Raw genomic sequence first — 26,450 nt, 5'->3', positions numbered from 1 at the left:
CAGCTATTTTAACCAACCTTACATTTGTGTAGTTTACAGAGCACTTTCACATCTTCTGTCTCATTGATTCTCACCCTAGATGTGGGAACTGTTTTAATTTCTTCTCAGTGGGGGTTTTCAGGATTCACTGTTCAGTAGTCACAACTTCATCTTCATCATCACCCTTAAATCAATTCAACCTGATTCAAGAATTCCCCATTCTGACCACAGCCTTCTCTCCTTCTGGCTTGGGTGTTCTTCTTTGTCCACTGGAGTCATTCTTTCACTTCTAGTCCTTTGACTCCTGTACTTTCTAAACACTCTTCCTTCACTACTTTTATCCTTATTTTTTCTTCTAATATAATTTTTTCATACTGTTGTGATAGTATCTAGTACCTTTCTCTGCCTTATTCTGTCTTTCTCAAAGATTAAAAAGAGATCTGTGATGGGCAAAGGATTTGAATGGATATGTCTCCAAAGAGGAGAGATCAATGACCAATAAGCACATAAAAAGATGCTCAACATCATTTGTCATCAAGGAAATGCAAATCAAAACCACAGTGAGTTACCACTTCACATCCACTAGAATAGTTGTAATAAAAAAGGCATACAGTTAAATGTTGGCAAGAATGTGGAAAAATTGGATCCCTCTTACATTGCTGGTGGGAACAAAAAAGGTGCAGCTACTCTGGGAAATAGTCTGGCAGTTCCTCAAAATATTAAACATGGAGTTACCATATGACCTAGCAATTCCACTCCTTGGTATCTACCCAAAAGAAATAAAACCATATGTCCACACAAAGACTTGTATACAGATGTCCATAGCAGCATTATTCATAATAGCCAAAAAGGGAAAACAACACAAATGTGTACCAGCTGATGAATGGATAAATAAAACGTGGTATATCCATACAAAGGAATGTTATTTAGCCATCAAAAGGCATGAAGTACAGATATATGCTACAACATGGACAAACCTCAAAAACATTGTGCCAAGTCAAAGAAGCCAATCACAAAAGACCACATATTACATGATTACATTCATATGAAATGTTCAGAATAGACAAATCTATGAAATGAAAATAGATTAGTGGTTGCCTAGGTCTGGGGGTTAGGGAGTGTGGGGGGATTGGAAGTGACTGCTAATGGGTATAAGGTTTCTTTTGGGGGTGACAATGTTCTAATATTAGATTGTGGTGATGGATGAACTTGGTAAAATGCACTTAAAAACATTGAATTGAATTATACAGTTTACAGGTGAATTTTATGGTAAGCAAATTATATCTCAATAAAGCTTAAAACTAAAAAGAAAAATAAATTTCTGGCCTTTGGCTCTTAGCAGATAGGATTTATTTTGAGTACTGGAACAAGATGATTTTGAGAATCATCCCTTTGTGTAGTGTTGACCATGAACTTGGGTTTAGGTATATTCTTCTAGTTAACTAGATTAAATAGAAAACTTTTTCTTGTAGCTCTTATGAAATATTTTTAAAAGGCTGTTTTAATTTTCTTTCTGTCTTAGTTTAGTATAAGGAACACAATATGATATCTGACTCTTGGTTACCATTCTTGCAATTGTTTCTCCCTTTAATGAACAAGTATAAGGAGGAGACAGACACTGTAGCTAAATGGGAGAATCATTTTTTCCCCATGGTTTCCAGGTCCATGCCTTTGTTTTGCAATGTTGGTACCTCTTTTGGCTCTTTGCTCATCTTACTTTACTCTTAGTTTTAATCTCTTTGGGGGCTTTTGACAATCTGTTCAAAACTATGAACTATGAAGTCTCTCTTCAGAAAACTACACGTGAATTTGTACCAAATTTTGCTTACAATTTCAGGAGGGTCACAGATTTCACTTAGGATAAGAATCTTTACCCCATACACTCACTTTAGTGATCTCATGCCCTCCTAGGGGTGAGGTTATCATTTATATGCTGATAATTCCAAAATCTCTGTCTCTTGTCCAGATTTCTCTGCTAGAACAATACAGCCAACTGTCTAGGTCCACTTGGACACCCCACAGACACCCCTGACTCAAATTGTCTAAAGTTGGAACATGGTCTTTATCCCTCCTTACTGTCCTCCTCCTCCTGAGTTCTCTGTCTTATTGAATGGAACAAGAGCCCAAACCAAGGATGCCTTAGCTGCCCTGCCCTAAATCAGATGCTAAGCATCCTTCTTAATTTCTTCCTTTCCCTCTCCATGTTTAGTTACCGGGTTTTCTTAATTATGCCTATGTGCTCTTGAAATCTCCTTTTCATTCCCTTTCTCACCCTAGTCCAAGTCATCCTTTCTTGGTAGAGATTCAGTAGCCTCCTGACCAGTCTCCTTACTTTCTCTCTTGCTCATCTTTAATTGTCTCCCCATGGCAGCTGATGAACTCTCAATGGCTTCCTAGTGTCTTTAGAATGAACTCCAAACTTTCTGACGTCTTTAATAGCACTTGCAAGGCCCTATGTGATCTAGTTCCAGATGGCCTGTCCAGCCATCTGTCTCTTGCATCACTGTCTGTATCAACCTTCCCGACCTTTTCCATTTTCTCAGTAATGCCATGCTGTCTCTCACTTCATACGCCTCTGTGTGCTCTCTTCCCTCCCTGCTCCCACCCCTCTTCCTCCACACCTTGCTAACTCTTACTCACTCTTTAGGTTCTGGCTGTAGATTTTCTTTCTTCTGGACTCCTATCCTGACTCTCCATTCGTAGGGCCCTTTTGATGCATCCTCTGCTATCCTCTTTTCTCTGTTAAAGCATTTACACACAGTTTTGTCATTGCCTCCCTACTCTCTAGGCTATAAATGCTGGGAAGGGAGACACTGGTTTGCGTTGGTCTTACTTTTCACTGTATCACTAGTGCTTATTTAGCCCTGCACCTGGCAAAGTGTTCAGTAAATTTCTGTTGAATGAATGAGAGTTGTCTCTTTTTACCTAAAATATCTTCTTCCTTACCTTCCCTCTACTCTTGCCACACTTGGTAAAATCTTACACACTTACCACCCATTTATTAATTCAACAAATAAGAATGAAGCTCTTTTCTTATTCCAGGCACTATTGTAGGCACTGAGCATATAGTGATGAATTAAACAGTTAAATATCTCTGCCTTCTGGGAGCTAATACTCTACCAGTGGAGAAAGATAATAAACAGATAAATAAGTAAAATATACATTGTCTTATTGAGTGTAAGTGTTGAGGAGAAACAAGGCAAGAAAGATGGATAAGGTGCATCAGAGTAGAGAGATGGCATTTTAGATAGGGTGGTCAGGGAAGGCTTCTTTGAGAAGGTGACTTTTAAGTGAAGGCTTGAAGCAAGTGGAGGAGCTAACAATAGCCATGCTGCTATCTGAGGAAGGAACATTCCAGGCAGACAGAGGTGCAAAGGCTTCATGTGAGAGTGTGCTGGGCTATTTGAGGACAGACTGGAGACCCGGGGGAGTGAGGTCAGGGAGGTATTTATTCTCTGAATATCAATTGCTGCCTCAACCCAATCCCCGGGCTTCCTCTATAGTTCTAAGTTTTTCCCAGCTCTCAATGCTATGAGTTTCCCAGGAAGGACTCTGAAAATTTCTCTTCTTAGCAGTGACCTGCGCATCAAGGGCTCTGGCGGTGCTGGCGTAGAAAGCTGCCGTGCTGGTGAGGGTTCAGTTGCTTCTTTGGAGGCTGGTGAGGTGCATTTCTTTAACAAGAACTACCTCTTTCTCAGGACGGTTTCGCCATTTTCTCATTGGGATTGGGGGGGACAGTGGGAAAGTGGGACACCACTGTCATCAGCCTCATGTGTTGGGCTCCCCACAGTTCACCTCAGGCCTTTTCTGTTCTCTGGTCTGTCTTCGTGGAGTCTCGGGGGCTTTATAAAAATTGTACAACTCTTGTCAGCCACCATCGGGAGTTACAAATTTGAAGTCCAATGGCTGCTCTCAGCTTGTTTCTCTCTCTCCCCTTAGCTTTGTCCCAGTAAAGTTGTAGTTAATTATGTGTTGCACTTAGTTGTGTTGGGTTAGGTTGGGTTTCACCGACATTAGTGTGCTGGCCCCGTAGCGCTATTCTTGTATAACACAGCTCTTCGTGGGGTAATTGGGTCCCCCCCACCCCCACCACCAGCTGGGATGACTGGACTTGCCGTGCTGGCATCCCGCACAGGAAGTAAGAAGCCTCCTCTGGGCGGAATTCCTCTGTGACTGGAGTACAGACCCGGGGTTCTCTGCAGTCTATATTTAGCAGAAGCCTCTGCTAGGCCGTCGTGTTTTCCTTTTGGTGTGACTCACTAATGGCAGCATACTCTGTGGAAAGGGGCTATAAATTGTAAATTGATATGAGGTAATAATTGGGAAAACGATCAGACTCCATTTTTATTCCCCTCTGGGGAAAACACGTGTCAGGAATCACTAAAGTAGAAGCGGCGGAGGGATTTTTCAGCCGGCTTTCCAGTTTTAGTGCTGCAGGGCTTCCATCCTGATGAGAGAGGAGAGAAGCCAAATTTGGCAGGAGGCGGCCAGCAGACCCAGTATCTGCTTGCCACCTTTTGCTCCAAAAAGCCTTGCTGCAGAGAGTTGCCATGGCAGCGAGAGGCAATTTAATGGCAAAGGCTCATCTCTGGGGCAGCGCGCTGCTGGTACTGTAGCCTTCCCCTCTCTGGCCTTCAACCCAAGAGGCTGGTTATACTAGGGCATCACTGTGTCGTGGCCATTTGAAAGCAAGTTGTCTAATGGGGTAGAATTGAAAGATTCTCCCAAGTCTAGGGATAGCTATTTCTTCCAGCGCCTGCCTCTCCTTGGTGCATAGCCCTTTGATGTCCCATCCTGTAGTCCACTTTCTCAAGTTATTTACAATTCCTTAAATATGCTCTTTCATGCTTCTGTGCTTTTACATATGCAGTTTCTTCTCCTAGAACGCTCCCTTCCCCATCTGTCTGGAAAATTCCCACTCACTTTCAGAATGTGGCTGAGCTACTGCCTCCTGCTCTGTAATGCTTCCTCTAACCCCATATCCTCTGCGGAATTACACTGTTTCCTCTGCCATCCAAACCCTGCCGCGTATCACGTGATTTTGAGATGACTGTATTTTTCTTTTCTTCTCTAGTTACTTGCATTCAAGAATTTTTTTTGTGTGGTTTTTTTGGTGAATTTAAAAAAATTTTTTTATTTGTTTATTCATTTTTTGGCTGCATTGGGTCTTCCGGGCTGAGCGCAGGCTTTCTCTAGTTGCAGCGAGTGGGGGCTACTCTTCGTTACAGTGCGCGGGCTTCTCGTTGCGGTGCGCGGGCTTCTCGTTGCAGTGGCTTCTCTTGTTGTGGAGCACAGGCTCTAGGCGCGCGGGCTTCAGTAGTTGTGGCACGGGGGCTCAGTAGTTGTGGTACGCGGGCTCTAGAGCGCAGGCTCAGTAGTTGTGGCACACGGGCTTAGTTGCTCCGCGGCATGTGGGATCTTCCCAGACCAGGGCTTGAACCTGTGTCCCCTGCATTGGCAGGCGGAGTCTTAACCACTGCGCCACCAGGGAAGTCCCTGTTTTTTTTGTGTGAATTTCATATCCCCAGGACCTAGCCCAGGAGTGGGCACATAGTAAACACTTATAATGTTTGTTGAATGAATGAAGTGTTTTCATATCAACCTATTTAATCCTTGTCATGGGGGTGTTGCATACCACGTAGCGGACAACACCGTCATGTCCAAGTAGGGGTTCATCTGTTCTGGGATTCTAGAGGATTGACCCATCTTAATTCACTGATTTGATTGCTCTGTAACTCAGTTTCCATTGCATTTATTCTCACTTTCCAATTTGAATTGGAATAGCAGTGGTGGAAAGAGCAACCCTTGGGAGTCAGTCTCCCCAGGGCTCGTGTCTGTGTAGCCTTTGGTTAGTTGCCCATCTTGTAAGTCTCAGTTCTCTCTTGTTGAATTAGGACGTGTGAGGACAGCGCCGACATGCTTTGTGGCCCAAAGTGAGTTCTTGGTAAATCTTACTGTTTTTACCTTGCCCTATCTTCCATGAGGCAAAATAGAAGTTTAACTTCTATTTGTGAAGTTAACTTCTATTTTGTGACAGCAAAATAGAAGTTTAAACTAGGTTTGAACCTTCTCTGGCACCTTTATCTGCATCAGATTGTTCACTGTTCATCTTTTTGGCCCTGAGCACAGCTTTGAAAGTCACCCCTTTCTGTGCCTCTTGTCACTTTCCCTGAGCTTCCCTGTGTTAGTGCCCCTCCCTTTGCCTCATAGCCCTAGTTTTCATCTTTGGTGCATCTGTCCCCTTGAGTTCACTGTGTAGATAGATATTTCATTTAGATATCTCTCCTTTCCTCCCCTTTTGGGGATACCTTGCTATTGCATTTCAAGAATTTCAGTTTTAAATGAATTTATCTTTTTCTCTCCGTCGATAATTCCCAGAAACCACTTCGACCGTAATATATATTTATCTGTCTTAACTGCTGTCCTCTCTAATGTTTGCATTACAGTTTGGTTTGAACATTTTTCTCCCTTCTCCTAACTTTTAGGTTCAAAGCTCGCTTCGGCTGCTTTACAATTCTCTTTGCAAATGTGTTCTTCTCAGGATCATGCTGTGTGCGTGTTGTATAGGCCAGTGCCTGCAGGTGTCTGGGCTGTTTCATTTGTGGAGTATTTTTCTCTTGGTGCTTCTCTTCTCTCATTCCCACTTTTGCTATTTTAGTCATTCTAGTTCCTCTAAAGAATGGGAAGCTTATATCAAGCTGTTTTTAAGTTATTACTAGGTCTAGTAAAAGATTCACTGAGGATAGCAATGAAAATTTGCTTTTAACTTAGGTTTATAAATTATCTGTGACAGTGGTTCTCCGCCCTGAAAGGATGGGGCATAGGAGCCAAGGCGTGTAATTAGAGTTGCCTGAGATGCTTTCTCAAAATTCATATGCCCCATCCCTTTCCCGTCCATTTGCCTGGTGGCAGAGCGGAAGTAGGATGTTTTAAGAAATCTTTGTAGAATATTTTATAGCTTTTTACCCAGTATCTCTTGCCTCCTCTCAGTTAAAAAACACTCATCTGTTGATTTGTTATTAAAGTCTGCCAATGCCATGATTATTTGAGAGTTGGTTATTTGTTTCATTTCAAAAAAATAAAATTGCCACATATAGTTCATTTTGTTTGAAGTGAAAACTGAAACTAATCTAAGGATTTATTTACTAGGCTAAGGGCATTTTCAAATCAAAAGGCAAGAGAGTGCAGTTTTAATGAATCCTAAATTTGTCTGTTTAATAGAAGCACATTTCCTACTCTGTAAATATTCAATGAAATACCAATTAGTTAAAATATAATTACTTATAGACATGTTGCCATGGATTGGATAAACTTCAGAATGCTGGAAACAATATTCAGAATTAATATAGGACAGTTAAAATTATTAATTGTATTTGTGGGAAATATTTTAAGACTAGAGCAGATAGGAAATAGAGTGAAACTCAGAATCAGGACGAGGTTTGATTTCATAACTCTTGACACCTACCTACTGGCTCTCTTGGGCCATGTAGTTAGTCCCTACTACAAAACTGAGTTCATCTCTGTTTTGTCCTCTGTGGAAGGTTAAGCCCTCCATCTCAAAAAGTTGTTGTGAGGATCAAATAAAGTCATTAGCGTGACAGTTCCGAGCACCCAGACATTCAGTAAATGTTGATAGAATCTAAATCTAAGGCCTACAAATTATTTTAAACATTGAGTGTGTCTACATGTGTTATGAGTATATGCATTTGAATATGGGAAATGTGTAGGGAATTAAGTTTATTATGTTCTTAGACTGTGGAGTTGGGTGACTTTTGAGTTTAATGACGTGTATGTATGTGAGTGTAATTCCTGAGGATACCATTTAAAGTTATTTTTGTAGTTCTGTTGAAGCAGATTCTTCTGAACCATATACACAGGGTAAAAAAATGTGCAGTGTTTTACAGTATTATAGTCAGTGTAGAATTCTTCTTTCCCTCTTAATATTGTTTGCCTTGTGCTAGATCAGTTCTGGAGACCTGCTTAGTTCTTATCAAGGCTAATGCCCTAACAGTCATGACTACACCTACACAGATTTTTCCTCCAAATGAAAGCTAAATACTAATATTGTAGTCCTGTTTTATGTCCATATCAGAAGGTGTTGAATTTAGTGCCTTACTATGAAATGTAAATTTTGTGAAAGGCAAGTCAGTTTCTTAATGATATGAATCACTGAGTATATACTGCCTGTTAGATGCTTTATGTACATTGTCAATAACATTACAACAAATAAAGTAAGTGGTATGCAGTTTTACAGGTAAGGAAACTGAGGCTCAGAAGGATAAATATATTCCCCAAGGCCAGAGGACTATTAAGAAAGAGAATCAGAAAGCAAGCTCAGATTGGTCTGACCCAGGTGTGGTATAAGGCAGCTGCCCAGTCACTAGTGTAAATCAAGGGAGTGTGCTTTAAGATATAAAAAAAGTTGGAAATAAAGTGAGGGCACTCCTGGCCTTAGAGGGGGCAGAAGCTTGCAGGACTATCAGACAAGGCATCTGTTCTCAGGAAGCTGTAAAAGGCACTGTCATTGATCCAGCCTAGGCCCAGCTATCTGCAAGACCCTGGAAACCTCTGGCTTTCTCTCCTTTTCCCCAAGCATGTTTTTTGTTTTTTTTAAACTGTCATGAGATTCTCCAGATATTTCTTAAGGCATTGCTCATCACAGTTAACTCCTGTACCCCACCCCAGTTCTGCTGTCCACACCCTTCCCACCCCAAGCACATACCTAGAAACACACAACAGGATTGTTGTGAGGATAAATGAGTTAATATGTATAAAGAGTTTAATACAGTGTCCGGTACATAGTAAGTACTCAATAAATGTTGGCTACCATTATTTTCATTGTTAATAGTATTATTATTAGTGGTGGTGGTAGTAAATGATTCAGTGGTTCTAGGACACCTTCCTCAAAGACCAGCATGTTCCCTGCCTAGTGGCTGGCTTGAGCAGTTCATTGCACAGGGTCCCAGGCATGGGCATGCCCAGTAAGATGCACAGGATAGATGGAGGGAGAGTTAGTAAGGGAAAGATTGCTTCCACACAAAGGGTGCCAGAAAGTTTTCTCTGTGCCCTAGATCCTTTGTTACCAGTGAATCCACTTCCAAACCACATCTTCCTGCCTGACTTCTTTCCTTTCCTTTTATCTACGTAGAACATTAATGGTATTGGAGTCACTAACAGAGTTACAAAAAATTCATTTTTTTTAGTTTGGTGGTTTGTAGCTTATACTTGGCCTGCATGCTGGGTTCCTGGTCCCCAGCTCCATTGAAGTGTTCAGTGGTTACTCCACCTACAAAGGCCTTCCTGGTCTGTCATAGCCACCACTCCCAACTTTTTTTTTCTGTTTAATTTTTTTTCTGATATCCCTTTATATGATCCATCTGAGCACATATATTGACTTTATCTTTTTGCTTTTCAGTTTTCTCACCTAGTTCTTGTATTCGGTTATATTTCCTGATTTGAATCATATTTTGTAAAGCAACAGAGTTTAACAGCGTGAGAAAGGTATTGGAAGATATATTATTTTATAAAACTTTCCATGGACCCAGTAGAGTAGAACCCAGGGCTGGAGGTTCTTTAACTCTTATTGGGAGAAAGTATCCCTACTTGTACTCTCTCCCTGGATCAATAATATTAGACTTTGTTTATCTAAGTTAAGAGTGTTTGGCTCTTACCGTCTCTTTGAGCAAATGATAACATCTGCAATCTTTGTCATCTCTTCTACCTTATAACATTAAAAAAAAATGTTTTAGTGTAATTTCTAATTAATTTTCTCTTTCCTAAAATATAAATGTACAGGAAACCAAAGGATAATTTAGGATTTGGGGAGTATTTTGTTTACATGAAATGGACATTTTTAGAAAACAACATTTATTATTATAGTCATCTCAACTCAAAAGTAATTGGCATTCATTCTAGAAAATAATAATTTTTTTTTAACATCTTTATTGGAGTATAATTGCTTTACAGTGTTGTGTTAGTTTCTGCTGTATAACAGAATGAATCAGCTATATACATACATATATCCCCATATCCCCTCCCTCTTGCATCTCCCTCCCACCCTCCTTATCCCACCCTCTAGGTGGTCGCAAAGCACGGGGCTGATCTCCCTGTGCTATGCAGCTGCTTCCCACTAGCTATCTATTTTACATTTGGTAGTGTATATGTGTCAATGCTACTCTCTCACTTTGTCCCAGCTTACCCTTCCCGCTCCCTGTGTCCTCAAGTCCATTCTCTACGTCTGTGTCTTTATTTCTGTCCTGCCCCTAAAAGTAGACGAAAAAAATTAAAATCACTTTATTCTAACATCCAGAGATGACTGTAGTTGAACTGGTGGTGTATTTTCCTCTAGTCTATATTCAACTTTATATATTAAATTTTATATAATTTTATAATGCATTTTTATAATAATATATTCATTAGCTCAAGTTTATATGTCCTTCTTTCAACTTTTTTTACTAACACCAGAACATTCAGATGAATCAATGAAACAAAATAGAGAACAGAAACCCATATCCTCTAGTGTAGAAGAGTGACAACATGCTATGAACAGGAAATAATATTTTAAAAACAGCACTAGGACAATTGGTTAATTACTTAGAAAATTAAAGTAACATCTTTTCTCTCTTTTCTGTACACCAAATTGTGTCTATGAAACATTTGATATGAGAATGGGGAGCTACTTTTTGAAGCATAAAAAAGTAGTGAACTAATTACAAAATAAAACAGAAAAGATTTGATGACAAAAATAGAAAACTATTTCAAAGTGACAGTTGGCAAATCATGAAAATACTTGTATCAGCCTTAACAAATATTTAATACCCTTAATATACAAAGTTTTTATGATTCAGCGAGTAGTAGAACACCTCAATTTTAAAAACAAGCAAAAGATACAAAAATTTTGAAAATACAAATGAACAATATATGAAGTAATGTTCAAACTCATCAAAAATGCAACTAAATCAGTAAGATATTATTTTTTACCCATTAATTTTTTGGGGGGGGGGCCCTGCTGCATACCTTGTGGGATCTTAGTTCCTCGACCGGGGATTGAACCTGGGCTCTCGGCAGTGAAAGTGCGGTGTCCTAACCACTGGACTACCAGGGAATTCCCTTTTGTTTTCTTTTTTTAATTGAAGTGTAATTGACATACAACACAATGTTAGTTCCAGGTGCACAGCATAGTGACTTGATATTTCTATACATTACAAAATGAACACCATGATAAGTAGTTACCATCTATCACCATACAAAGATATTACAATAATATTAACTCTGTTCCCCATGCTGTACGTTTTGTTCCTGTGACTCATTTATTTTGTAACTGGAAGTTTGTACCTTTTAATCTCCCTCACCTATCTCACCCATCCCCCACCTCCCCCAGCCCCTCTGGAAAGCACCTGTTTGTTCCCTGTATCTATTTTCTGAGTCTGTTTCTGTTGTGTTATGTTTGTTCAGTTGTTTTGTTTCTTAGATTCCACATATGGAATCATATGTGTATTTGTCTTTCACTGTCTGACTTATTTCACTTAGCATAATACTCTCTAGGTCCATCTATGTTGTCACAGCTGGCAAGATTTCATTCTTTTTTATGGTTGAGTAATATTCCATTATACATACATGTATATAACACATCTTCTTTATCCATTTATCCGTCAATGGGCACTTAGGTTGCTTCCATATCTTGGCTATTGTGAATAATGCTGCAAATGAACATAGAGGTGCATATACCTTTTCGAATTAAGTGTTTTATTAGTTTTCTTTGGAAAAATACCCAGAAGTGGAATTGCAGGATCATATGGTAGTTCTATTTTTAATTTTTTTAGGAACATCAGTACTATTTTCCATTGTGGCTGTACCAATTTATATTCCCAGTAACTGTACACGAGGGTTCCCTTTTCTTCACATCCTCACCAACACTTGCTACTTGTTGTCATTTTGAGAATAGCCATTTTGACAGGTGTGAGGTGATATCTTATGGTTTGGGTTTGCATTTTCACTCATGATTAGTGATGTTGAGCATCTTTTCATGTCCCTGTTGGCCATCTGTATGTCTTCTTGGGAAAGTGTCTGTTCAGGTCCTCTTCCTATTTTTTAATTGGGTTGTTTGTTTTTCTGATGTTGAGTTATATGAGTTTTTTGTATATTTTGGGTATTAACCCCTTATTGGACATATCATTTGCAAATATCTTCTGCCATTCAGTAGGCAACCTTTTCATTTTTTTGATAGTTCCTTTGCCGTGTAAAAGCTTTTTAGTTTGATGTAGTTCCATTTGTTTATTTTTGCTTTTGTTTCCCTTGCTTGAGGAGACAGATCCAAATAATTTGCTACGACCAATGTCTAATAGCATATTACCTGTGTTATCTTCTAGGAGTTATACAGTGTCAGATCTTACATTTAATCTTTAATCCATTTTGAGTTTATTTTTGTATATGGTGTGAGAAAGTAGTCCAGTTTGATTCTTTAGCATGTGGCTGGCTGGTTTTCCTAACACCGTTTATTGAAGAGGCTGTCTTTTCCCCAGTGTATATTCTTGTCTTCTTTTTCATAGATTAACTGATCATAAGTGCATGGGTTAATTTCTGGGCTCTCTATTTTGTTACATTTTTCTATTTGTCTGTTTTTGTGCAAGTACCACACTGTTTTGACTACTGTAGCTTTGTAGTACAGTTTGCAGTGAGGGAGCATGATACCTCCAGCTTGTTCTTCTTTCTCAGATTGTTTTGCCTATTTGTGGCCTTCTGTGTTTCCATACAAATTTTAGAATTATTTGTTGTAATTCTATGAAAAATGCCATTGATATTTTGATAGGGATTGCATTTACTCTGTGAATTGTGTTGGGGAGTATGGTAATTTTAACAGTATTAATTCTTCCAGTCCATGAGTATGGTGTATCTTTCCATTTGTGTCATCTTCAGTTTCTTTCATCAGTGTCTTAGAGTTTTCTGAGTGTAGGTTTCTAACCTCCTTGGGTTAGATTTATTCCTAGGGCTTTTTTTTTTTTTTTTTGATGCAATTGTAAATGAGATGTTTTCTTAATTTCTCATTGTGATAGTTTGTTGTTAGTATATAGAAACATAACAGATTTCTGTATATTAATTTTCTTATCCTGCAACTTTACTGAATTCATTGATGAGTTCTAATATTGATAGTTTTTGGTGGCGTCTTTAGGATTTTCTGTATGTAGTATCAAGTCATCTGATATCAGTGGTAGTTTTACTTCTTCCTTTCCAGTTTAGATTCCTTTTATTTCTTTCTCTTGTCTGATTTCTGTAGCTAGGCCTTCCAATACTATGTTGAATAAAGTGGCAAGAGTGGGCACCCTTGTCTTGTTCCTGATTTTAGAGGAAATGCTTTCAGCTTTTCACCTTTGAGTATGATGTTAACTGTGGGCTTGTCATATGTGGCCTTTATTGTATTGAGGTATGTTCCTTCTATGCCCACTTTGTTAACAGTTTTTATTGCAAATGGATGGTGAATTTTGCCAAAAGTTTTTTTCCACATCTATTGAGATGACCATGTGATCTTTATTTTTCAATTTGTTAATGTAGTGTATCACATTGATTGATTTAGAGATGTTAAATCATCCTTGCATCCCTGGGATAAATGCCATTTGATCATAGTGTATGATCCTTTTAACGTATTGAATTCTGTTTGCTAATATTTTGTTGAGAATTTTTGCATCTATGTTCATCAGTGATATTGGCCTGTAATTTTCTTTTTCTGTGACATCTTTGTCTAATTTTGGTAGCAGGGTGATGCTGTCCTCATAGAATGAGTTTGGAAGCATTCCTTCCATTTCAATTTTTTGGTATAGTTTGAGAAGGATTGGTGTTAATTCTTCTTTAAGTGTTTGGTAGAATTCACCTGTGAAGCTATCTGGTTCTGGACTTTGGTTTGTTGGGAGTTTTTTGATTACTGATTCAATTTCCTTACTAGTAATCAGTGTATACATATTTTCTGTTTCTTCCTGATTCAGTCTTGGGAGATCGTATGTTTCTAGGAATTTATTCATTTCTTCTAGGTTGTCCATTTTGTTGGCATATAATTGTTCATAGTAATCTCTTGTGATGCTTTGAATTTCTGTGGTGTTGGTTGTAACTTCTCTTTCATTTCTGATTTTCTTTATTTGGGCCTTCTCTTTTTCTCTTGATGAGTCTGGCTAAAGGCTTATCAATTTTGTTTGTCTTTTCAAAGAACCCACTCTTAGTTTCATTGATCTTTTCTGTCATTTTTTAGTCACTATTTCATTTTATTTTTGCTCTGGTCATTATTATTTCTTTCCTTTTATTAACTTTGGGTTTTGTTTGTTCTTCTTTTCCCAGTTCCTTTAGATGTATGGTTAGGTTTTTTATTTGAGATTTTTCTTGTTTCCTGAGGTAAACTTGATCACTATAAACTTTCCTCCTAGAACTGCTTTTGCTGTGTGTCATAGATTTTGGATTGTTGTATTTCTGTTCTCATTTGTCTCCAGGTATTTTTTGATTTCCTCTGTGATTTCTTTAGTGACCCATTGCTTGTTTAGTAGCATATTGTTTACCCTCCACATGTTTGTGGCTTTTGTAGGTTTTTTTTCTTATAGTTGATTTCTACCAACTATGGTCTCATACCATTGAGGTCAGAAAAGATGCTTGATATGATTTCAGTATTCTTAAATTTATTGAGATTTGTTTTGTGGCCTAGCATGTGATCTATCCTGGACAGTGTTCTATGTGCACTTGAAAAGAATGTGTATTCTGCTGCTTTTGGATGGGATGTTCTCTATAGATCAATTAAGTCCATCTGATTTAATGTGTCATTTAAGGCCAGTGTTTCCTTATTGATTTTCTGTCCATTAATGTAAGTGGGGTGTTAATGTCCCCTACTATTCTTGTGTTAATAATACAATTAGCAATTAACAATTAATAATACAAGAAACTGTGTCAATTTCTCCCTTTGTCTGCTAATATTTGCTTTATGTGTTTAAGTGCTCCTGTGTTGGGTACGTATGTATTTACAATTGTTATATCTGCTTCTTGGATCAATCCTTTGATCACTATATGATATGCTTCTTTGTTTCTTTTTACAGTCTTTGTTTTAAAGTGTATTTTGTCTGTTCTAAGTATTGCTACCCGAGTTTTCGTTTTGTTTCCACTTGTATGGGATATCTTTTTCCATGCCCCCCACTTTCAGTCTGTATCTGTCTTTAGATCTGAAGTGCATCTCTTATAGGCAGCATATAGATGGGTTTCATTTTTTTATTGATTCAGCCACTCTATGTCTTTTGATTAGAGAATTTAGTCCATTCACATTTAAACAATTATTAATAGGTGTGTACTTATTCCCATTTTGTTAATAGTTTTCTAGTTGTCTTGTAGTTCTGTTTTGTTCCTTTCTTCTTCGTTTACTCTCTTCCCTTGTGATTTGATGACTATCTTTAGTGTTACATTTGGATTCCTTTCTCTTTTTTGTGTATCTATTATAGATTATTGATTTGTGGTTATTATGAGGTTCATATATAACAACATATATTTATACATGATTATTTTAAGTTGATAATCTCTTAAGTTCAAAGACATTCTAACAAGGAGGGTGCAATTTTAACACCCTCTTCCCCCTGCAATGTTTAATGTTTTTGGTGGATGGGCCTGGGCCCTGGCATGGCTGACAGTGGGTCCCAGGGGGTCCGGGGCTAATGTCAGTCTGCTGGTGGGCAGGGCTGGTTCCCAGCATGGGTGGCTGCAAAGTTTGGTGAGTCCTGGGGCAGGTGCTAGCCTGCTGGTGGATAGGCCTGTGTCCCAGCATAGCTTACAGTAGGTCTTGGCCCTCTGGTGGGTGGGAGTAGGTCCTGGGGTAGCTCTCTATGGTGCCTGGGGCTGGTGTTGGCCCATTGGATGGTGAGACTGGGTCCCTGCATGGCTGGCTGCTTGTCCTGGGTTGGGGGGTGTCCTGGGCCTGGGGTAACCAGCTGGTGGGCGGGTAAGCCCCTGGTGCTGATAGGCTAGAGGGAGGACTCCAGAATGGCGCTTGTCAGCACCAGTGTCCTTGTGGTAGAACAAGTTCCCCAAAATGGCTGTGACCAGCAATCATGTCCCCAGGTGGGTTGAAATTGCCTCCTACCTGTCTAGGAGGCTCTCCCAAGATCAGCAAGTGGGTCTGACCCGGACTCATTTCAGATTACTATATCTGTGCTGGGTTTTGGAGCATGTGAGATTTTGTGTGTGTCCTTTAAGAGTGGAGTCTCTGTTTCCTACTGCCCTCTGACTCTCCAGTGTGCAAACCCTGCTGACCTTCAAAGCCAGATGTTCTGGAGGCTTGTCTTCCTGGTGCAGGGTCCCAGGGCTGGGTGCCCATATGGGGCACGGATCCCTCTCTCCATGGGGAGAACCTCTGCAATTGTGATTATCCTCCCATTTGTGGGTTGCCTACCCAGAGGTGTGGATCTTTCCTGTACCACGTCTCCACCCCACTATTCATCTAATTGTGATTCCTTCTTTATATCTTTAGTTGTGGGAAATCTTTTCTGCTAGTCTTCAGATCATTCTCATCAATAGTAGCTCTTGTAATTTTGGTGTGCCCATAGAAGGAGATAAGCTCAGGGTCTTCCTACTCAGCCATCTTGGCTACACCTTGTATATATCAATATATGTTCATTTTTACAATGATATACTTTATATATGATTATGTATTCATTAAAGTTTATGTTTAAATTACAATTCATGTTATATAACAGTATTTCAGTAATTTGGGGGATACAACTTTGTCAAAAAAATAAAACTAAAGTTAGTTATTTAAAAAAAAACTAAAATAGATAATTTCTGATTATAAAATACACATTGCAGAATTTTAAATATTAGAAAAATAGATCATGAAAAATATGAGTCCCGTATTTCCTCCATCCCCACTGTTAACAGTATATTTATAAGCAATTATTTTTTTTAAAATTCATGTTTGATTAGATTTGTGAAATGTTTGTTCATCTATGATTAAATTTGTGAAGGGGAAATGAGATGTTCTTTGCTCTTAGGTTTATTCAAATATGCAGTGAACCAGACTGTATTTTGTGAAATAATATCTCAATATTTTTCTTCATGCTTTAGGTACGTATTCTTTTTGGATCCATGCAATCTGGACTTGATAAACCGGAAGATCAAGTCTGTAGCACTGTGTGTGGCAGCATGTCCAAGACAAGAACTGAAAACCCTAAGTGATGTTCAGAAGTTTGCAGAGATAAATGGTGAGACAGTAGGCCATCCAAGTCTACAGCCCAGTCACTGTTAAATATTGTGTTTGCCTTTCAATATAAATTTGTCCTAGCATTAAATAAGTCATCAAAGAACCTTAGAAAGAAAAAGAGAAGTGAAGGTGCTTTTGGACTTCCTTGATATAAATTATTATAGTCACCTAGGGAGCTGTTGAAACTCCAGATTCCTAGGCCCTACCCAGGGAAATTCTGATTGTGTAGGTCTTTGGGCTCTGGAAGTTTGTATTTTTTACAAATGTTTCAGGAGATTTTGATGTAGCCTGTTTGAGTATTTGGGAATTATTAGATTACTCTATGGGAAATTTGGGGGTTTTTTCCACCTCTTCCTAAGTATAGGTTAAAAGTATTTCAATTAGTTTATTTTATTTTTACCCCTGGATGTAATATATGTCTATGATAGGAAATTTGAAAAGTTCAGAAAAAAAATAATGAAGTAAAAAGGAAAATTCCAGCATTTTTCAAATTTTGTGTTTTGCTTTTTTAATTAGACATTATGTCTTAACCATTTTTTGAAGAAATAAGTTTTGAGAAACTGAGGTTAAACATATGGGAATTCCCTGAGAAAACAAGCATAGTCAATTTCCTGAACTCTAGCTCTCTTCTCTTGGGTTGCTAATCTCCAGGTGCTATCCTCAGCTCCATATGACTCACAGCATTTCTTTTCAGAGAATTTTTTTTTTAACCTCTCTTCGTGGAGGGCTGCATAGTGATAGTTCTTCAAGCCTGTATTTTTCCATGAGGTTTCAGGTTTGTATTTTATGTATAAGAATCCTCAGAGCTGCCTCAGTCCTGCCCAAACTCACAGGCTAGTTCTAGCCTTGGAACAAGGGCTGACTCAGGCGTCCACCTGGTGTAACTTCTGGCTGGGTGGAGAAACAGCCCAGGGACATAACTATATACATACCAACGTGGCTCCAGAGTGTTTCAGATGGGGGTGCTAGCCTTCTGAGGGCAGAAGGACTGCAGCCTTCCAGACTGACAGTATTCCTGTCCCATTGCTATATGCCCTCCACATAAGATAGTAGGAAGAACATGGGATTGATTTGGATCTGGATTCTACTTCTGCTTCGGTCACTGATGGGCTCTATAATTAGGGACAGAAGGTATAGCCTCTCTGAGCCTAGATTTCCTCAACTGAAAAAAGGTTTTAAAATAATGCCCCTCTCTTAGGTTGGTGTGAGGATTAAATGAGATGATGCATGAAGAATACTGGGCACTTGGTGGGCATTGAATAAAGAGGTACCAACTATTCTTTAAGATCTCATTTTCTAGTCCCACATGATATCCTCACATGTGTTGATTTGCTGAGTCTAATAGCAGAACTATCAGCTCTGTCATCAGGTTTCAGGGGTGGATGAGTTATTCCTTAAGTGTTTTCCTAAAATATTAGACAATGTGAGCATATGTCGTGTACTCTGAGAAGTGGTATCATTGAGTGGTTAATAGTAGAGACTCGGGAGCTAGGTTATCTGGGTTCAAATGTTGGTCCTGCTACTTAATATCTGTGAGACCCTGGGCAAGTTACTTAATCTCTCCATGCCTCAATTTCCCCATCTATGAAATAGGGATAATGTTTTTACCTAAAGTACCTCATAGAGTTGTTATGAGGAGTTAATACATGAAAAAATCATTAGAACAATGTTTGGCTAATATACGTTGTTAAAAAAAAATGTTGGCTACTGCTGTCACATCATCATCATCATCATCATCATCATCATTATTATTATTATTATTATTCTACCAATGAAATGTAATACTCTTCCTGTCTCCAGTCTCTAACTTCTAGTGCCCTTACATACTGCTGCCATATTAATATTCCTAGAGCTTCAATCATGTTAATCTCTTATTCAGAAATCAGTGGTAAGAAAATAAAATAAAAGTCTATATGTCTTACCCTGCATTCAAAACTATGATCTAGTATTGAACTAACTTCTAACAAGTTCTCTTGGACCTACCAGATGTGTCTTGGTCCCTTGAACCTGACATATCATCTGGAGGGCCAGAAAAGAGCCAGTTCCTTGTTGGCTGTATTGCCTGCTGTGATGATCCACTGGGGAGAAATGCTCCATGCTGCCCTGCTTTTATGCTTTGTTTCCAGGCCCCTATCCTGGGTGAATATGATACCGAGTATGGCCTTAATAGGCCCTGATAAGAAGCCCCTTCTGGTGAGTTTTGCAGCTTTGTATTACCCATAGTATCTTGCACAAAGTGAGTGTTCAGGAGTATTAATGAATAAACATTATTTCAGAAAACAGACCTCTTAGATTGGTGCCTAGTGACAAAGGCACCCTTAGGCTTTTGAGGCAGCTGTTTGCAAAATAAGTTAACAGATTAGGCATTTTAAAAGGTAATAACAATGGCAGCATCAAAAGGCATGGCAGTGGAGGATGGAGAAGATAATAATTTAAAAAGGCAAGTAGAAAACTATAAAACTGTAATAGAGAGAGAGCCTTTGGTGTAGCGGCCTAAACACTTTGATTTTAACAGCAACCCTAAGTTGAAATTTCTAAATTTCTCAAAAGAATCTATATTGTTTTTTGGATTGGTGACTTAAAACTGGAGGTACATATTGATTTGGAAGGAGCAGATAATTTTTATTGTTATCTGTGTCCATTTGTTATTACAGCTATATTTCTGTTAGAAAATACACAGTTCTTTGACCTCAAATATATATAGCTCTCAGTCATTAATTTCAGAGAGTTATATCTTTAGAAGATAATTTAGGTTTAAGTGGGAACTTTCCAAATCTGTAAGAGAATTGTTAAACGTCCATGAAAGAACCCTAATGCATGAGAAAACTGCAAAGCTCCTAAAAGAAAACATAAGAGAAAGCTTCCTGATATTGGATTTGGCAATAATTTCTTGGATGTGAACCAAAAGCACAGGCAACAAAAGAAAATGTAGATAAATTGAACTCATCAAAATTTAAAACTTCTGTGAGTCAAACACAATCAACAGAGTGAAAGGCAACCCATGGAATGGGAGAAAATGTTTGCAAATCTTTGTATCTGGTAAGGGGTTAATATCCAGTATATATAAAGAACTCTACAACTCAACAGCAAGTAGAAACCTACAACCTAATTAAAAAAAGGGGCAAAGGACTTGAGTAGACATTTCTCCAACAAAGATATATGAATGGCCAATAATAAGGATATGAAAAGATGCTGAACATCACTAATCATAAGGGAAATGCAGATTAAAACCACAGTGAGATACCACCTCACACCCATTGGGATGGCTACAATAAAAACAAAAAAAGAGAACGTAACAAATGTTGGTGAGGATATGGAGAAATTGGAATCCTTGTGCACTGTTGGTTGGAATATAAAATGGTATGTCTGCTATGGAAAACATTAGGAGGTTCCTCAAAAATTAAAAAAATGGAATTACCAAGAGGATTTCTAGGGCAGTGAAAATACTTTATATGATACTATAATAATGGATACATGTCATTATACATTTGTCCATGCCCATAGAATGTACAGCACCAAGAATGACCCCTAATGTAAACTATGGACTTTGGGTGATTATCACTGGTCATTGTAGTTTTATCAGTTGTATCAAACATACCACTCTGGGGCGAGAATGTTGATAATGGTGGAGGCTGTGCATATGTGGGGGTATGAGGTATACAGGCACTCTTGTACATTTTTCTCAGTTTTGCTGTGAACCTAAAACTGCTCAAAAAAAAAAAAATTAAGTCTTAGAAAAAACTAGATTGCTATATGACCCAGAAATCCCACTTTTAGAAGAATTGACAACAGGATTTCAAAGAGATATTTGCAGACTCATGTTCATTGCAGCATTATTCTGCCAAGAGGTAGAAGCAACCTAAATGTCCATTGACGGATGAATGGATAAAGAAAATGTGGTATATATCAATACATACAATGGAATATTAGTCATCCTTAAAGAATAAGGAAATCCTGTCATATACTATAACAGGATGAACCTTGAGGATATTATGCTAGGTGAAGTAAGCCAGTCAAAAAGACAAACACTGCATGATTACACTTATATGAGGTATCTAAAGTAGTCAGATTCTTTAAAGGTAGAATGGTGGTTGCCAGGGGCTGGGGGGGAAGGGGAAATGGGAAGATGGTGTTCAATGGGTATAGAGTTTCAGTGTTGCAAGGTGAAAAAATGCTGGAGATCTGTTGCACAACAATATACATATAGGTAAGACTGCCATACACTTTAAAAAATGCTTAAGATGGTACATTTTATGTTACGTGTTTTTACCACAATTTTTTTTAAAAAACAAGGAAATTCTGACGCATGCTACAATATGGATGGACTTTGAAGATATTATGTTAAATGAAATAAGCCAGACACAGAAGGACAAATATTGTATGAGTCCCCTTATATGAGATACTTAGAGTAGTCAAACTCACAGAGACAGAAAGTGGAATGGTAATTTCCAGGGGCTATGGGGAGAAATGAATGGGAAGTTACTGTTTTATATATAAAGAGTTTCAATTTTGCAAGATGAAGAGTTCTGGAGATGGATGATGGTGATGGTTGCACAACAGTGTGAATGTACTTAATGCCACTGAACTGTACACTTAGAAATGGTTAAGATGGTAAATTTTTTGTTATGTGTGTTGTACCACAATTTAACAGTTCATGAAAGAGAAGGATCCTGTTTGGGGTAGTAACGTTTTTTTTTCTTTAATTTATTTATTTTATTTATTTATTTTTGGCTGCGTTGGGTCTTCGCTGCTGTGCGTGGGCTTTCTCTAGTTGCGGTGAGCAGGGGCTACTCTTCGTTGTGGTGGTGCGAGAGCTTCTCATTGCGGTGGCTTCTCTTGTTGCGGAGCACGGGCTCTAGGTGTGCAGGCTTCAGTAGTTGCGGCACTCAGGCCCTAGAGCGCACAGGCTTCATTAGTTGTGGTGTGCGAGCTCAGTAGTTACGGTTTGCGGGCTCTAGAGCGCAGGCTCAGTAGTTGTGGCGCATGGGCTTAGTTCTCCGCGGCATGTGGGATCTTCCCAGACCAGGGCTCGAACCTGTGTCCCCTGCATTGGCAGGCAGGTTCTCAACCACTGCGCCACCAGTGAAGTCCCTGGGGTAGTAACTTTTTAAATGATACTTTTAAACCTTATTTTAAAATGCAAGGTAAAATAACATTTTTCTTGCCAGAATGAAAAGATAATATAAACCCTTTTCAGAGTTTTAAGTTTCCATGACAACGTTTGAAGGTACTTTTTAGCACTTAACCATCCATTCATGTGAACTTTTATTACCTTTACCAACTATTTAAAATCTTTATAAGGAAAAGCTCTTAGTTCCTGTAGTAATATAAGAAATGCATTTATTAGGCAAATAATATTTCCTCAATTCTTTGTTTCTTTTAGACAAGAAAGAGGAGATGTTTTCTTGGACACTTAAGTTCGTGGAATGCTTCTGTCAAATATGTCTGACTAGAATAGAAAGCTTGGAAGAAATAGCTGGAAATTAGATTAGTTATGTGAAGATGCTGCCATATTACAAGGAGCTTTAAAAGACAGGCAGAAGATTTCAGATGAATATAAAAGTATAAGTTTTAGTACATGAATTGAGTGGTAGGTGTATAAATGTGCGTTTTATTATTTTGGTTCATAGTTTATATAGACACAGATCATAAATATATGATGCTAGAGAATAAAACAATTTAACAATTGCCTTTAAAAAATTAGAGTTGCCAAATACCGTAAGGACTCAGTATTAAGCTTCTTTGGTTCTTTGTTTATCATCTTGCTGCAGTGGTGCATGAGTTTCCTGGGGGCAGGATCATGCTCTATTCATCTCTGAATATCTAAGCCCTAATATAGGACCTCACATAGCAACTATTCATGTTTTTTGAAAGAATAATAGACTGAATTTCCCTCTTCATCTCTATTGCCACTTAATAATTTCTCATTCTCTTAACATACTATCCTTTGCTCAATTCTGTATCCATGTGAGTTGCCACCAGCAGGCAAATTGTTTAGCTTCAGTCTAACTAGAATTGCTGTGAAATCAGTTCTTTTTATTCATCTCTAAATAATTCATCTTATTCATTCATTTATCTCTCTTATACATACTCTCCAAGGATTATTCATGCCTTTTATTCTCTTAAGCTCTCTTGTCCTTCCTCTTTCCTAACCTTATGCCCTACAGAGGAAACTAAAACCATCTGGTGAGAGCTCCCATCTGAGTTCTTATTTTCAGCAGAGCATGAACCCAGCAATGTTTCTTCCCTCCGGTTTCTGATGAAGAAGTTTCTTTCCTCCTTTATTATCGTTATTTTTGAAAACTCAGTAATGTATACATTGTAGGGGGGAAAAGAATCACCCTTCTTCTGAAACTAACTTCAGCTTTACGTGAGACTTTCATCTCAGCCCAGCCAGACCATGACAGGTGGTGAAGGGAAGGGAAGATAATGCCTGCTCAGATGTTCTTCCCCTTCCTCTCCCCCTTCCCTAATTCTGGCCCTACCACCGCCTCTGGCCTGTAGTCCACCCTTCCCTTTATTCCACTGTCCCCATTGCTCAGCATGGGCATCTGAGTCTGAATAGGTAAATCAGACTTAAGCCCTGCGTTTTGTTTCAACATACCATTTATTGGTACCTACTTTGTGTCATGCACTGTGGCAGATGCTTTACATGTCATTTTATTCTTTCCACATGCAGTCTAAATTCTAAACAAAAGTTTAGAAATGAGAATAACCCGTAGGTTGGGGGCTGGCTGCATGTTCTCAGTTGGTGCTAATATTTTACATGGAATTCCTTATTTTCTTTTGTATTACTCTTATCAAACTATTGTGTCAATATTTATTTTGTTTTCCCTAACACAGTAGTGAGATGACAGAATTATTATTTTCCTTTTGTTTGTGTCCCTTTTATAGCACTCCTATTTAAGAGTGCTTCTTCAGTGTACTGTATTTTGTATAAATTCTGAGAGCTTTATCACCTGCCAATTGGACCATGTTCACATTTTGAGTAGAGCCATGCAGCTTGGTGCTTTCTCAGTGATCACTGCTGAAAATCATGAAAGACCATGTGATCCATTCGTGTAAGATTTATGAATACTAACAAGCCTTTTGATTATCGTTATCTGGTTGGTAAGTGTAGAGTTAGTATGAATGGATGATCAGATTATTACCCTATTTTTTTACCTGGCAATAACACTATAACTTAAGCCACAGAGAGTATGGATTCTTTTTGGCCACAGTGAATCAAAAGATTGGTCTTGATATAATTTATAAATGAATGAAACATACAACCGTAGCAACTGATTTAATTGCCTCCAAGTCAGAGACCAGCAAGGGAAACTTGATTGTTAAAAAGGGGAGGAAAAAATCCTTAAATTTAGTAATGCAATTTTAACTAATTCCTTTATTCAACAAACAATTATGTGCCAGAGAGACGAAAACAAGGTACAGTCTGCCCCACGTTTAAGGAGCTTGCATTAGAGTAGGCAGTCAAACTTCTCTTTGTCCTCCACAATACCTAGTAGAAGTCTTGTACATAGGTGGCCAAAGTTAATTCACTCAGCAAATATTTCTTGTGTGCCTACTGTGTGCCAATAGTGATTGACAGATGATGTCTTATATCCAGCTGGTTAATGGTGCTTCTTTGGAATTGCAAATACGTCCATCCTTTTCATTGGTTACTAGAACTTGAAATTGGAAAATTGTCTTGCTTTCTTCTGGCATATAAATATATAATGCTTTCCTAATTGGAGAGAAAGGGGTTAAATTCATTAAACTTCTCATAGCAATGTAATTTGTTTTTCATAATGAAAACTGTTCTGCATCAAAAGTTTTTCTTTTTTCTTTATTTTTAATTGTATTGATTGATTGATTGATTGATTGATTGTTGGCTGCATTGGGTCTTCGTTGCTGCGCGCGGGCTTTCTCTAGTTGAGGCAGGTGGGGGCTACTCTTTGTTGCGGTGCATAGGCTTCTCATTGCAGTGGCTTCTCCCGTTGTGGATCACGGGCTGTAAGCGCACAGGCTTCAGTAGTTGTGGCACGTGGGCTCAGTAGTTGTGGCACATGGGCTTAGTTGCTCTGCGGCATGTGGGATCTTCCCGGACCAGGGCTCGAACCCGTGTCCCCTGCATTGGCAGGTGGATTCTTAACCACTGAGCCACCAGGGAAGTCCTAAAGCATGTTTTTTAAGGACTGTTTTTTCTCTTTGTATATCCTACAAGTATTATTGAGATAGCAAATCAAACAAAATTTTTAAACAAGAATTAGCTTCCAACTTGCCAATTCTTTGTTTCAAATAATTTGATGTTTTAGACCAGTAGATCTTAACTAAGGGTGATTTTGCACCTGCCACTGCTGCCCACCCTCCAGCCCCCCACAAGGACATTTAATAGTGTCAGGAGACGTTTTTGGTTGTCACAGCTGGGTGAGAGGTTACAGGGAGGCTGCTGGCATCTAGTGGATAGAGACCAGGGATGCTGCTGAACATCCTGCAAATGCACATGCCAGCCCCACACAGCCACAAATTGCCCAAGAATTGCATTAATACCATGGTTTAGAAATCCTGTTTCAGATAGTGTACTTTGTAGTCAATGCTGAAAAGCATATATCATTATATATAACATGTAACACCAAAATATAAGAGATTAAAAGTAGTTATTTCTGTCTGTTTTATTTACCAGATGGCTTTTGAGTGCTGTCTGTATGCCGGGAGATAGGAGTTCCAGATATTTTGAAGGCATAAGGTCCCAGTTCTCAAAGAGCTCGCATTCTAAAGATAGAGATGATATGTAAACTAAAAAATTATACAATAATATGCTAAGTTTTATAATAGAGCTAAGAAGTAAATAGCTTTGTTTGGGTGCATCAGAGAAGACTTGACAGAGGAGGTAAAGCTTGAGTAGTTTGTAGAAATTCTGCTCAAACTTGGAACACTCATTCAGATGCTAGTTAGGAAAGGACAGCCCAAGCAGAGGGAACAGCATGTGGAAAAGCCTGGAAGTTTGTGAAACAGCAAGAATTATAAGTAGTTTATTATGCTTAAATGAGGCTGGAGTTTTAGGAAGAGGCCTGCCTTAGGAGGGCCTTGAAGCCAAGGAGTTTGGAATTTTCCTGAGGGCAGGGATGTAATACAACTGATGCCCAGTTTACAGAAATCATTCTGAAGGTTGTACACAGGATGGAGTTAAGAAGCCCTCTGAGAGAGTAGTTTAACTGACCCAATAAGAGATTGTGATGGTCTGAAATAACACAGAAAGATCTGATTGTCGGGACTTGGT

The 26,450-nt window shown here is 38.6% G+C and overlaps 1 protein-coding gene across 3 annotated transcripts in view; it reads left to right on the top strand.

Moving 5' to 3' along the window:
* SLC44A1 (solute carrier family 44 member 1) overlaps window positions 1–26,450 on the top strand; it is a 214,737-nt gene that overhangs the window by 73,717 nt on the left and 114,570 nt on the right. For all 3 annotated transcript variants that reach the window (XM_068552739.1, XM_068552738.1, XM_068552737.1), the window contains exon 4: window positions 17,056–17,192. In XM_068552739.1, coding sequence (XP_068408840.1) covers window positions 17,056–17,192 — 137 coding nt within the window. The remainder of the gene's footprint in view (window positions 1–17,055; window positions 17,193–26,450) is intronic.

Source organism: Eschrichtius robustus, chromosome 10, assembly GCF_028021215.1.
Source record: "Eschrichtius robustus isolate mEscRob2 chromosome 10, mEscRob2.pri, whole genome shotgun sequence".
Lineage (NCBI taxonomy): Eukaryota > Metazoa > Chordata > Mammalia > Artiodactyla > Eschrichtiidae > Eschrichtius > Eschrichtius robustus.
This window is presented reverse-complemented; position numbering and strand designations above follow the sequence as displayed.